Source organism: Ambystoma mexicanum, chromosome 1p (assembly GCF_040938575.1).
Source record: "Ambystoma mexicanum isolate Mex_15411 chromosome 1p, UKY_AmexF1_1, whole genome shotgun sequence".
Classification (NCBI taxonomy): Eukaryota; Metazoa; Chordata; class Amphibia; order Caudata; family Ambystomatidae; genus Ambystoma; species Ambystoma mexicanum.
The window spans coordinates 1,347,174,790-1,347,189,165 of NC_090921.1; the positions used below are offsets into that span (position 1 = coordinate 1,347,174,790).

Here is a 14,376-nt window from a genome sequence, read left to right on the forward strand (position 1 = left end):
CTAAACTCTTGGAACATTTGGTGCAATCTCAACTTTTCTCCTTTCTTAATTCTAATTACTTACTTCCTTCTCAACAATCTTGCTTCAGAGCCAGCTTCTCTATGGAAACTATACTTCTTTGTGTATCCGACTCAATTTGTCATGCACACCATCTCAAACTTTCCTCTCTACTGATTCTTCTTTATCTCAGTAAAGCCTTTGACACTGTTGACCACCCCACTCTGCTCTCCACTGTCTCCTTCCTTGGTCTCTCTGGCATGGTGTTCAACTTTTTCTCGAGTTACCTCTCCTATCACTCCTTTTCTGTTTCTTTGATATGTTGTTCTTCTCTTTCCTTTCCTCTCTCTTGTGGTGTCCTGCAAGGGTCTGTCCTTGGTCCTTTCCTTTTCTCTCTTTACACTTCATCCCTCCCTGCTCTAATTACTAGTTTCGGGTTATAAGCACACCACTACACTGATGATACCCAGATTCTTCTCCCATTGCCTACTTTTTCTGACTCTATTCATCACTGTCTATCCACCTGTCTTTGCCATCTCTGCCGGGATGTCCTCCCATTTCTGAGCCTCAACTCAAATAAAACCAAAATCTTGTTCTTTCTTGCTTCTTCTAAAATTCTCCCCCATCTATCTACTTTTCTCGATTGCATCTTCTTTTGTCTTCTCAAGCACGGATCCTGGAAGTCATCTTTGATCCCTCCTTCTCCTTTCAATCTCATATCTTGTCCATATCTAGCTCCGGTAATTTTCATCTATTTAACGTTAGGAAAATTCAACATTTGATCGCTTTTGCTTCCACCAAAACTTTGCTCCCATTCTGGTTCTTTCCTGACTCTATTACTGCTCTTCACTTTATGTAGGCCTACCTATGTCTTTCTTCCTCTACATTCTATCCTGCACTCTGGGGTTAGGATTATATTTAGTTTTCATCCCTCTGTTCACATATCACCTTACCATGCCTGCCTTAAATGGCTTCCCGTCCACCGCCGTTGTGAATTTGATTTTCTTTGTCTTGTCTTTAAGCGAATCCATGCTGTCGCTTCTAGTTACCTCTGCTCCTTGATTTCGCTTTATCAACCTACTTGGAATCCCTGGTCTTCTTCTCAACTCCTCCTCTCTGTTCCCTAGCCACCTCGCACCGCCTCTCGCTTTCATTCTTTTCAGCTCCTTGCCCCTAAAAATTTGAATTCTGTCCCCCTTGAAATTCGCTCTTGCCCTTCTCTCTCTCTCCCTTTAAAAACATCTCAAGTCTACTCCTTCTCGTAATAACTGGTCTTTGATTCCTACCCTCTATTGTGACTGATTTTTCATTTGATTGTACCATCTTCCTTTTGTTAAAGCGCTTTGGATAAAAGCGCTACATAAGCACTGCAAATAAATAAATAAATACATAAATACCCTCCAGCCTATTAAGTCATTCCACAAGCCATTAGCTTTATAGTGGGACTCTGGCCAAATGAAGTCTGAACTAAAATAGCAGCTTTGTTTTAGTCTCAAACAGGTATTCACATCACCCAGAGAGGGGGTGATAAAGAGAAAAATCTCAGAGTCTGACGCACGGTGGATTTATAGTCTTCAATCAGCCACCTGATGTCTTCTGTAAGGATAGCTATCCTTTTGTAGGATTTGTAATATGGTTCGTTGGTTAATTTTCAAATGTATTTATGCTCTTATGATCAAGAAACTGTGCAAAACACATTCTCTCTCTGACAAAGGACAGATAAAGAAAGCTTTCAGACGTAACCATGCAATACTAAGGCTTTCCAGCTAGTGTTTTCTGTGGCGAGGCCACGGATGTATCGTGGTCAGTATTGAACACATGTTGGATGGCCGAAGTATGTATATGATATGCACAGAATATTGGAACTGTTTTTTGTGTTAAAGTACATGTTTTATATTAGAAGTATGTAGACATCTGGAGTTTTGGGAACGTTTTCTAATAAGAGTAATGGCTAACCTCCTTTGCAACATGGCGGGTTGCATGCTCCACCTCAGTATAGTATAGGGATGTTTGACTGCCACTCTAGTCATTACGTTCTAACTGTGCGAGGCCTTTATCGCGTCTGTGCAGCAGATTATCATGGCAAATGCAGTTCCAAATACAATGGTGATGGCTTGAGACACGCTGTTTTGGAAAACCTTCTTCCTTCCTAGCAACTGAATGATTGGTTTGTTTTGTTTTTGGACATCCATGAATCCGTAAGCAGTAAGGGGATATTCTTTACTGCATAATTCAAGAGACCCTGTAAATATTTGACTAGGTTACATGCAGTTATAACTAATGAAATAATAACTAAGGTAAAATTAACAAATACAAAATGACTAATTCCAAAATAACAAATTCATTTTTCGTTGTTTTCGGGGGGCTTCCACTTCCCCCCCAAAGCGCTCTCCCCCTTTTAAATAATACTTTTCCACTACCCCCAAAACCACTATTCCTTCTCACAACCCCATTTTTAGTTTTTTCAAAATTAGTTATTTTGCTGTTGTTTTTCATTCGTTATTTTTTCATTAGTTGTTTTGTATCCGATATAATCACTGCATAGCGTATGAATGTAGCATCACTAATGCTTCCATAATCCAATTCACAACTAAGGGCTTGTGGACCAGTGCAGAACCACATCACTGCATGGATATCATATCAGCACTGCTCATCACCTGAACCTTGTTTTTATGGCATGAAGTAATAAAATCGCAGCACAAATGTCGCCTTTACACAAAATTGTGGCAAAAATGCTGTGGTTTGACCTGGTGAAGGTGTACCCCATTATACCATTTAAGGGGAGCAGGGGTTGCGGGGGTGTCCCCCGCTCCTCTTAAATGGTATAATGGGTCCGGGTGCATGGGGTTATCCCCCACATCCTTTACATGGATTGCGGCAGCAAAACCACTGCTTTTTTTGCCGCGATTTTTTGTGTAAGCTGCCTTTTGTGCCGCAATTTGAACACATGGAACCGTTTTTATTTGGGTATCCCCTGAATGTGTGGACTGTTACAGGAGGCAGAGAACTGGGCATAGTACGACGGCCAGGCAGGCCTGTACTTCCATCACTATCTATGGATGTTTAGTGTTCTTGCATGACAAAGCTAGGGGCTAAGTCGAGTAAATGCCAATGATACCTCAGGCAGGGAACTACCAGGACTCTTAGAGATTGCTGTGAAGGTGCCAAGATGCCAAGAGTGTCTGTTAAAGGGAAGTGTGACCTGCTGCTAGGATCACAACAGCAGAGTTTAGTCACTCCCAATCACTTTTGTTTGTTGATGTTTTGGAATCGACGACCCAATATTATTTGATTAATCGTTAATACACATCTAGGCCATAAAGTCAGTGGGTTGCGTTTGTCAATTCAGGTAGACAGTTACATTAGAATCCAGGAAGGCCAACTACTCTGTCATCGCAATACTTCCCCGGAAGCTGATCCCAAACATCCATGACTCCGGTAACGATATCCCTTTTGATATGGATCAACTCAACTTGAATCTCCCAGAATCGGATGACAAGGAAGAAAGTTACATGCATTCTACCGCTAATAAAGTGTGCAAGTTAAGCAGTGAGATCCATTTTCTCTGATCATCTTAAAAGCCACTTAATAAAATAAATAATACACGTAATTCTTTTAACATTATTTTTGTTGGTTCAGTTTTTCTTTCAATGAGAAAATGATACACTAAGAAATACTTTTTTAATATAACTTTTTCGTGAAGAATAGCTACTTGAAATCCTGTATTTCTCCATTTATTTTATTTGTAAAACACATAGACAGGGTCCGTAGGCATAGTAGCGCAGAGACAAAAACACAAAACGGACAAAAGAATCATAAATAAAACGCGAAGGAAAAAAGAAAGGCTCAGTCCAGATGACCAGGTGTTATCCTGTCAGGTTAAGGAAAGAGGACAGTTTTAAGTTCCTGTTTGAAGGTCATAAAAACAGGAACAGGCTCTTAAAATCTGAGACTGGAGAATTCCAGGATCTGGGAGCAGAGTAGGGAAAGGATCCTTGCATGACTATAGCAAGTTTAGATTTAGGGATTTGCAGTAGGTGGGAGTTATTTGATGGGAGGGTTTGCCGATCTGGCAGCCAGGACAGTCTGCTAACCAGGTAGCTGGGGCCATTGCCATAAAGGCATTTGTGAGTATTGCAGAGCGGACGAAAGGTAATTCTGCTATCAACCACCTGCAACCAGTGCAAAGAACTCCTTCCATTTTGCAGTCTACCTTTTATGGCAGGCATTCTTTGTCAGCAATGTTCCACCATGTTTTACTCTGGCTATTCCCAAGACGGTGGCCATGTTGTCGTTCCAGGTCAAGATGCAAAAACCTCATGGGAAAGTAAGTATTTGCGTTTGTATGCTGTTGGGAGATGTTGTAACAGTCTGGTGCCTCTGAAAAGCAAGTAGTGTGGCGGCAGATTTTGCCAAATGTCTTGTTTTAGTTTTGCACAGTTGCCTGTTCATGAATAACCCAATGTTGACATATGTCTTACTAAGTCAGGTCATCTCTTACTTCTTCCTGCCTCCCATCCCAACAGGACTTTGTGGTCTATGTGATGACGAGGAAAAAACACCTTTTTGGGAGGGCTGAGCGAACACCCAGAGATAAAGGCGGACCTTACGTTGACACTTTCCTCTCTGCCCCTGATATTTTGCCCCGCCACTGCTGCGTCTGGCGCATGGAGCCAGCTGGCCAGCGATTTGTGACCCGGGTCCGGCCTTATCGGGGAGCCCATGTCACCCACAACGGAGGTGTGCTGCAGAGAGATGCTGTACTTTCCACGGGAGACCTGCTTGGGCTCGGAGAGCATTTCCTTTTCATGTACAAGGACCCTAGGGTGTCGCAGAGCAGGCCTGCTTGGCTTCCCAAAGCCTGGACCTCACCTGGCCTCAGCGGAGCCTTTGCATGCCAGATGTGTGGGCGGTCCCTGCAGGAGCGTCAGGAGGATTTCCAGGCCTACATGGAGAGCCGGGAACTGGTTCTGCAGTTCCGGTCCCAGGAGGAGGATGAACTTTTGAAGGAAATTATTGAAAAAACTGGGAACGCCAACAGTGAGTTCAGGCTGGCTCCGGCCTACCTTTTCAGCCTTTGCATCGAGCACTCAACTCGGGCTTTGGAGCCAGGACACTTCCCCAAATTGGCCATGAAGATCGCCCATCTCATCAAGGAAGTTGTCTGGGTAAGTGAGTGATTGTTTTTTCTTTTATAGTGCTCACTACAAACTGAAACTTCTCTATGCACTTGCCATTGTGAATGTATATGTATATATATGCATCCATGTCACTATACTATTGTAAACTGGTCTAGTTGGTTAAAGTGAAGTGCACCAAAACCTGAACCCCCAGAATACATTCAATTGATCGATGGACACGAAGCCAAATGGTTTTTACGTTTATTCATTCATTCATTCATTAATTCATTCATTCATTCATTCATTCATTTATTCATTTTAGTGTTTTTATATCACGCCCCTGGCCCTAAGTTTATCGCTTTCGAGCTGCATATTGCTTACTCGCGCTTGGGAGAATCTAGGGGATGGATTGGTGCTCGTGATCGGTGCCAGAATTAAGAGCCCTAGTCGTCCTCATTAGTGCACTGCTCACATATTGCTCTGCAGTGTTTCTCAGACCAGCTCAGAAGCTTAGGGGAAGGGAATTTAGACTCCTGCCCATTAAATCCCGGCGCCTTGACGAGACTGCCAAGAGAAATGATGATATGGGGCCCGCTGCGATGTCGCTTTTGTGATATAGAATAAAGGCAAGGGACCTCTCGGTGGAAGGAAGGAGGCCAGGCAGTTATTTTGATAATAAACGCATTTGCATACTGAACTCTTTTGTATGGCCAGTTAACCCTGATAAGGGTATGCTTAAAATTTCATTATCGCACCACAGCCTGCAATATTTAAAATACACTTTGTAGATCATTTGGAATAAAATGGAAAATGGATACAGGGTGCCGCCAATGTTTGCACTACCGTGCTGTTGGGTCCACTGTATGCAATTTTGAACACTCACAAAGTGTTGTAAGTGTAATTGTGAAGAGTAAATGAAGGCGAAATGGCCTTTACTCTTCACTTATCCTCTCCGCATTCTGAGAAATAAAATGCTGCCTGCGATTAACACTTTGCAGGCAGCCTTTTATAATGGATTCCTAAGGAATCCCTCTGCTATTTACCAGGTGTAAATGCAAGGCGTATTCCATAGGAATCATTTGGTTTTACCCCAGCATAAAAATCTCATGCAGCTGTTGAACCGGTGGTCTTCCAAAAAGGAGAGGAAAGCAAAAGGCAGATGCAAACTCCACTTTGCGGCCCTGCCATGTCTTAGAAAGGATGGAGCACACAATGGAAGAGTAAAGGCGTTTACACCACTCAGTACAAAGCGACCCCCTCTTTGATTTCATTTCTCGCCAGCTTAATCCAATAGTCTCTTTTCTTGCACTCAATGGGGTTTAGGTTGAAATTGTCTTTGTTGTATGTGAAGGGAATTCTCAGCACAGTGTTTGTCTGTCTTTCCTTTCATTCTATGGCTACCATCTGACGGAGAGGCCTTTCGGACTTCAGAAACCCATGCCTATTTATTTACAGTTAGTTGAATAAAAGATTTCCAAATCCTGCATCCACTTGACCGACCTATAACATCCTGGACAAATGACTCTCTCTCTCTCTCGATGCCGTAGTACCTTATTTTGTGAAATGTGTCTAAGGAACTAGCGGAATTCTAGTACACAGACCTATATAAGAAAAAAACTGTACACTTCTATACATTTTATCTGTGGAGTGTGAGATGAATGAGTGGTGGCCAGGGAGGGATGTCAGAAGCTCGCTAGGAGTCACTAAATGGAGCAAAGTGTTTTTTTAGAAGAATCAAGTCAGAGACCAGCAGGAAAACGGAGCTTCCTAAATCAGGGACTTCTTTCCTTTTTCTCCTCTGAGAACATGGGTGCTGCATTGCCAGCTCTACAATAAAAGCAATGCAACCAAACTAGCTGCCCTTCATTCGTGGTATTCAACTGTGCAGTTTCCCTAGAACCCACGTCAACAATTATGCCAATTGCGCCATTAAAACGCTGATGAGCCCTCACACTTTCAGCGAGTTGGAGTACTGTGCCAGCCTCATTGTTGGCGACCAGCATTACACCTGGTCTCCCACTTCTCCAGTAAGACCCATCTTCAACCTCCGCAGATCCTCTCCCACCTACACCTTCAGACAGCAGACTAGGTTGTTGTGAACAACAGGGCCCTTTTCAGCCTTGCTTATTGGTCCACAACCTAGCTCCTCCCTCCAAAAGCCCAAACCAACCCGCTCTGTGCACCCAACTACCCCAAATCCAACAACTCCCCCACTACCTACAAAATATATTGGGCCACCATCGTAATGCACTACCGTACCCCTCTTTCAGGTCTGTATCAGAACACTGGTTCTCTGTCCGCTTGCAAATGTTTTTTTTTAATGTAATTTTTTATGAAAACATTCCATTGAAAAAACTCATTGATTTGTTTTATGTTTTTTCTTTTTTGGGTGGGGTTCCCCTCAAGCACCCCCTCTTCCCTACATTTAAACCCTACTCTAACCCCCCATACACATTTTATCCCCTTACCCCCTCTACATTTTGATGAGTATTTTCCATGGGATTTGTTTTGGTAAACATTCCATCAAAAAAAACCCTGTCGGCCAAACGACGGTGTACGCCAGAACACTACCCTACTGACCTGATGGTATATATTCCAGCAAAAAAGGCCAATAAAACCACTTCTGCTTGATGGAGATCCCTAATTGCTAACTGAACACACGCCGCAGCAGCGGCGGCGGCGGCGATGCTGCAATGCTGCACACCATTCTCGGATTATCTACGCAGATATTGGTTGAAAGATTTGCTCTATATTTTTCCTCTTGCCTCTCCTTTCTCCACATATACCCAGTTATAATTTGTTACTAAAGCTTTAAATGATTATGAATTAGACCCCCCCCCAAGGATTTTGTTTACAATATTTCTGGTCGTGGTGCTCAGGAATCCGGTAAGTATAAAAAAGGAACGACCATAGAATACTTTTGTGGCATGTCTGGACCAGATATTAGACCTCCGGTCATGATGTAGCAATGCAGGCGAGTTGGAGATGGAATTGAAGTGGTAATGGTGCGAGGAAAGGGGTCCAGTGCTCTCTTAGAGCTGGTTGTAAAACCTGTAAGCCATCATTTACTGTTTGCTAGCTTCCATTTGTACCAACCTCAGTATTCCTTCAAATCACTATCCTAAAGTTTCAGTAAGTACTGCCGCAAGCTTTTGCTTGCCGGTTAACAATGAACAATTGCCCATAGCTGATTGGACGTGTGCAAATGCCCATTCTCTCTGTGTGTCTTGAACATTGGTTAACATGTCTGAAGAAGGGGCTTTAGAGGACTGCGCGGTGTTTTGAGGACCATGAGGATAGTTTCTATTTCTACTGCAGAGTACTTGGGGGAAGGCCCCAAAAGAGGCCTAGAGGAAATGGGAAGATGCGCGTGCTTATTGGTATTTATATTGGTGGTGGTTTGGGACTCTTGGACTGATGATGAAAGTTGGGATTTATTTCCGACAGCTGACCTTAGGAAGAATCTTACGCAATATCTAAAGCTCGCCACGGGCCCAATAGTGCAGTTGTGGTGTGGCACAATCACATTGGTAAAGTAGATTTGGGGTATGCGTCTCTCTAAATGATAGCAACTATTATTGTTCAAACCTAGGGTTGCCACCCATATGCGTCTGACCCCTAACAGATCAGTTTTGGTGTAATTTATTTTGGTGTAGGCATAACAATTGCTGTGACAAGGCCACAGGAACCCCTCTCAGCTGGGAGTGGGAGGCCTACCAGGAAGAAATCCAGAGCCAGTCCTACCCCCTGGGTGGACTGTGGCAGTTGAGAGGGCCGCAATTGACCCCCCTTGTGCCAGTCTGTTTCTAAGCAGTCCATCTATTTCTCATACAATACCTCCTACACAAGATGCTTGCCAGTCTTTTTGTGTTTCTTATAGTAATCGACCATCAAAAGAAGAAAACAACAAGAACCTTCAAAGTCATAGCCTTTGTCGAGTACCACACGCCATTCACAAGAAACCCATGACTAGACCACTGTGAGGCAGTGCCCCAGACTTCGGTGACATGCTACCCGCAGAGAAAGACCAGCAGAAAGAGAGTAGCACAGCGACATGGTCTATGCGCGGCGCGGTGCTGTCGGAAGAGGGCGGCAAGCAAGCACAGCCACTGAGCACCCTAGAACACCAGGGACTTACTCGCAAGACACAAACTCTTGTAACATTGGGACTTTCCTTCTGGCTCTAGGAACCATGCCCCTTAACACGAACAAGAACATTCAACCATACGGGCCGCCGCTGCTGTTCCAGGCCGGGCAGAGCAGAGGAAGTTGGCGTGGTGTAGCCCGCTACTTTTAACTTTGCCGGTCATCACAACGTATGTGTGGGTGGAAGCTAGGGCTAGATTGACTAGTGATAGAAAACCAATCCGCAGAGGTGGAAGGAGATATAAAGGGACTACAGGAAGTGTGTGTTATTCGGTCAGATTCAGCAAAGGAGGAGGTGAAAGACCGAGCGACCAGCAGCAGGGAGGAAGGAGCAGTTGAGTGCAGAGGCAATTTCTGGGCAAGGTATTGACTTGTGAGTGAAAGTGCTACTGCATTGTGAGTGTGTGTAGAAGTGTGAAAAGCATTGTTAGAAGAGTTGGTAGAGTGGGGAGTGAATTTGAAGTGAATCTGCGAGCGAAGGAGGATGTCTGAGTTAGTAGTGGATTGTATGGTGGTGGTGGTAGTAGTGGGGAGGGAGTAGTGAAGTGCAAGAGGGAGTAGTGGAGTGGAGGAGAGACCAAGGGAGTTGAGGAAGTCGTAGTAATGTGGAGGAGGGAGGAGTACTAGTGTGGAGGGAGGAGAAGTGAGGGGGTGGGTATAGTGGTGCGGAGGAGGGAGTAGTTGTAAGAAGGAGGGTCGAGTATCATCAAAGGGTCGAGGTGAGGTCTAGAACGTATGAGAGACATCAAAGGGACAGAGGAGGAATAGAGTAGAGGCTGTTTGACTGGCAGAAGAGTGTAGTAGAAAGAAGGAGAGAGGGATCAGAGAAAGTGAGTGTGAGAGGAAAATACCAAATCAAGCAGGGTGTCTGTAAGGCACACATCCTACATCCCTTTAGATCACTAACAACTGGCTAGAGAAGAGACATTTAGGAAGTCCCTGAGGGAGATTAGTGAGATACGGCAAGGGGCCTTTAGGTCAACATCTCAGTCCATTTAGCGATCAGCATACTGAGGGTGACACAATTTCTATATACTAACTAGGGGCTAATGTCGCCTGGGCTGGTAAGGATGTGCATTGAGAGGCGAGAAAGAGAGGGACGATCAGAGGGCTCATTGATATTTCAATAAAAACCCTCGAACCGCCTCTTAGATTTTGAATAATTCTTGTGCCATCTGTGACACTGCCTTCTCGGAATCTATGTTGTGTTCAGGTCTCGATAAATATTTCTAGGTCAGAGGGAACATCTTTCCCATTGGGGCATTAGCTGTGCTTAGTTCTGCAGGAAGCTTAAGATAGCATCATTTATAGGTGGCTTTAACAGAAGGTGCTATCCCTTCGAGGGCACCAGCAACATTATTTGTCTCTTAAATATCAGATAGGATATTTGCAAAAATGGGGAAGCCCCTCTACTAAGAATGAACACGGCCGAAAACCTGCTTTATAGGATAGTTCCCACTCAGGAGATTCTACAGCCACGTGTTAGCTCATTGTACCTTCCCAGCTCACTGTACCTTCCCAGGGCAGACTATCGATTTGACTATCAGTCTTGTCACGCCCACAAGAGCATTTCAGCACTGAAATACTAGGCAATTCTCCTCTGAACCAAAGCACCCCCAGCAACTCTAGACATGTGTTTCTTCGATCTTGGGCACCTTCAGTGACGCATGGCTGTGCAGATGTGGCTCTCTATGCACAGAAAGCAAGGGGTTCACAACTGGATTATGCGTACTGACTTAGGGTGAAACCCCAAGTGTTTCAAAATTAGCAAACAAATGAGAGTACCTGTATTTTGAATGAACAAACCCAAATATCTTGTTCTCTAGAAAGGGACCCACACAAAAGGGGTTGCAACCACGTTTTAGCTTTGTGTCCCTTACCAGAGGAGAAATATCCATTTGCATGTAAGTCTGGTCCCACCCACAAGAACAGTCGGGCATTCAAATGCACAATTCTCCTCTGAATTAGAGTACCAAAAGAACCCCAGACAGATGTTTGCCTTGTTGAGCATCGTCCGTGAGGTGTGGCCCAAAAAGCAAGGGGTCCATGTTCGATTACCCTTACTGACTTTAGGGGAAACGCCAATCATTTGTAAAACTCACATGACTGGTTTTACTGGTGTACTCTTGTTCAGAGGGGAATGATCTCGCATTTTAGATGGGACTAGACTGATGGGCAAATGGATATGCTTCCCCTATATGGCACAAAGAGCTAAAATGTGGTTGTAGGCCCTGCTGAGTGGGCACATCTTACAGACTATGGGCCTCATTACGACCCAGGCGGTAAGGGGTTAACGGCAGCGTTAACAGCGCCGACCCTTACCGCCTGAGTACGAGGTCCCTTAGCGCCATGGCGCTTTTAACACCTGCTTTTAGCAGGTGTTAAAATCCATGGCGCTAAGGGACCATGGAGTTAATTACGCCACCGTAATTTACGGTGGCGTAATTAACGCCTTCCCCACTCCCATTATACCCTATGGGGCAAAAATGGGAATGGGGAAGGGTAAATGGGGATTGGGGACTTACCGCCCCGCCAAGGTCGGAATGGGGCGGTAAGTCCGCCAACCACCATGGCGTAAACGTAGTTTACGCCATGGTGGTAAAGTCACGGCCCAGGCGGTGACTTACCGCCTGGGTCGTAATGAGGCCCTATCTCTGAAAATCGTGTTTCAAAAACCCTTGTATATTGTTTGTTAGTATTGAGATAGATAGGACAGTGCCCCATGTTACAGCCAATTAGAAGCCCAAGGTATTCAGGCCTTCACTTCTGATATTGGCCTGCAATCTGAGCCTCTGGATAGAGTGAGCAAAGCCGTCCTACATTTTAGGGCCCCTCCACCCATGTACATCTCTCTGCTTCCTGCCACAAACTTCCACCACTCTCCATCTGCCACCCCCAGCAACTGTAGGACCCCTCCCTCCCTCCTGTCTCCCCTCATTCATTGCTCTTTCATCGCTGGTCTCACTCCGCTGGTCTCCCTCCCTCGCCTAGCTTCAACCGTGCTGAGCGCCGATGCAAATGGAGAAAAAGAGACTACAAGTTAGTTGCATTCCCTATTTTCATGACAGTCATCTTCTTTGGAATTTGGTTTTACTTGAGGAATAGCTAGCGTTCTCTGTCTTTAGTCTCAACTAAAAAGAACATGCTTTTAGGAGTCTGGAAAACATACCAGTGTTCTGGTAATTCTGAGCCCTTTTCGGTTGGGCATTACAGTGCTGAAACCTTGTTAAATGCCTTAAACTGGGTTTCTGGTATGTTACAACCTCTGAATGCCCTCGAAGGTGGGAGTTATTGCTGACAGGCACTGTCACTGATGTCTTTCCAAAGGTCTCAGCCTGTGGGCAAATCTCACACCTTCCCTAAACATCAGTCCTCTTGCACTAATTACTATGTCATGGTTGGACATGTGTATGTTTATGCATTTTGTTGAGTATTGTATTTGTATTTGTTTATTTATAGAGTGCACTAAGCCCTGAGGCATCTGGGCGCATTACTTACATGAGAATCGTTTACAGGTTACAATAAATTAAAGGTGGCTATATGCAGTGAGCGGTACAACAGTATATACATTGAGTTACAAGAGGTGTAAATGAAGTGACTGAAGTTACATTGTAGATACATAAGAGTAATACAGTAGAAATTATAATAATACATATATTAAATTACAACGGTGATATGTGTGCGGTTGCAAGAGGTTACATAGGATGCAGAGTGACAGGTTGTTAATTCTCTTGCTTGGAGAGCCAGATTTTGACATTTCTTTTGTGTAGCCGCAAAGTCTAATGATGTATCCAAAGATTTGCTTACTCTCTAAGGAGGCAAGATGAGGCTGATCCAAAACTTATTACTCCTACTCGACCGCGTATATGACACAAACATTCTTCTTTTCTTCTAGCTTTAAACACACAAATACCCAGGGACTATGACCCTTGTCAACATTTGGGCTACAAATAAGTGCTTGTATGGGATATAGAATAACAACCCTACAAAATATGAATGCTATTGTCACACCTCAGAGAACCTGGCTGCTTTGGGCTAAATGGAAGCTGCGTCCTCCATTGCTGGTTCCTTCACGTACAACAAAGCGCAGAGTACGAGTCTAGTCTTTTTCTACGCATTCCGACGCCCGTACATAAGCCATTCACTTCCGGGGCGGATGTGTTGCAACAAACAGTTTTCCTGATCGCCTGCGCTGCCGTACTCCTTGCACTTCGCTCCTCAGTGTTTTTGCTCTCTTACTCGCCTCTTTCCTCCCGTCCTTCCTCTCTGTATTTCCAACTTATCCTCTCGCCTCCGTTTTCCTTGACCCTCCTCATTCTACTTTCCGCTCCCATCTTCCCCCTGTCCCTTCCTCCCGTCTTGTGTGATTTTCCCTCTGTCTTGCCTTCTTTCATTACTTTCCTCCCTGTCTTTACCTTAGCCTTACCTTTCCGTGTATCGACCTCCTTCTGTTCAACGGACTGCCTTGCCTCATCCCCATTGGCGTTTTCTTGTATTTCCTGTGTACCGACTCCTGCCTGCCTAACGGATTGCCTGCCTTTTCCAGTACTGTATTGTTACTACCCGAACAATTAACCCGTGCTACTCAGTCTTTCTTCTACTGGACCTACACCCAGGTTAACCATCTCTGGATATTCCTCATCCACTCATCTCTTCAGCTTAAGCATATCTTTCTGGGGTTTTTTATGCCTCTGGTCGTCCTTATCTGCAAAAACAAAAGGGAAAGACTCGAACCCAGGATAACCCGAAGCTTGCATTACATCGGAAAATCAGAGGTGAGGAGGGAGGGGAGGACAGGGGATCAGACTCTTCACAAGCAGAAGAGGATATAACAGATATATCCGACAGCTATTGATAATTGGAGACTATTCTCAATAGGACCTGTCATAAATATGACTTCTTTTCTCAACAATTATAATTATCCCACAAGTCAACAGGATCACCAAGTCATGCTTCTACTACACATCATCTTGGTCAGGGCAATGCAATGCTGTCTTCCTACGCTGACAAGGACGTTCCATGAAGAGACTGCACAGTCTCCAAAAGGAGGCATCTCGAATCTTACTATTCATCTTGCTGCATTAATCTCATCCAAGATTGTTTGGGGCACCTC

The 14,376-nt window shown here is 44.5% G+C and overlaps 1 protein-coding gene across 1 annotated transcript in view; it reads left to right on the plus strand.

Moving 5' to 3' along the window:
- The window catches only part of RASIP1 (Ras interacting protein 1), a 263,056-nt gene that overhangs the window by 127,547 nt on the left and 121,133 nt on the right, over nt 1-14,376 (plus strand). The window contains exon 5 of the mRNA XM_069607023.1: nt 4,524-5,165. Within this exon, the coding sequence (XP_069463124.1) occupies nt 4,524-5,165 (642 nt within the window). The remainder of the gene's footprint in view (nt 1-4,523; nt 5,166-14,376) is intronic.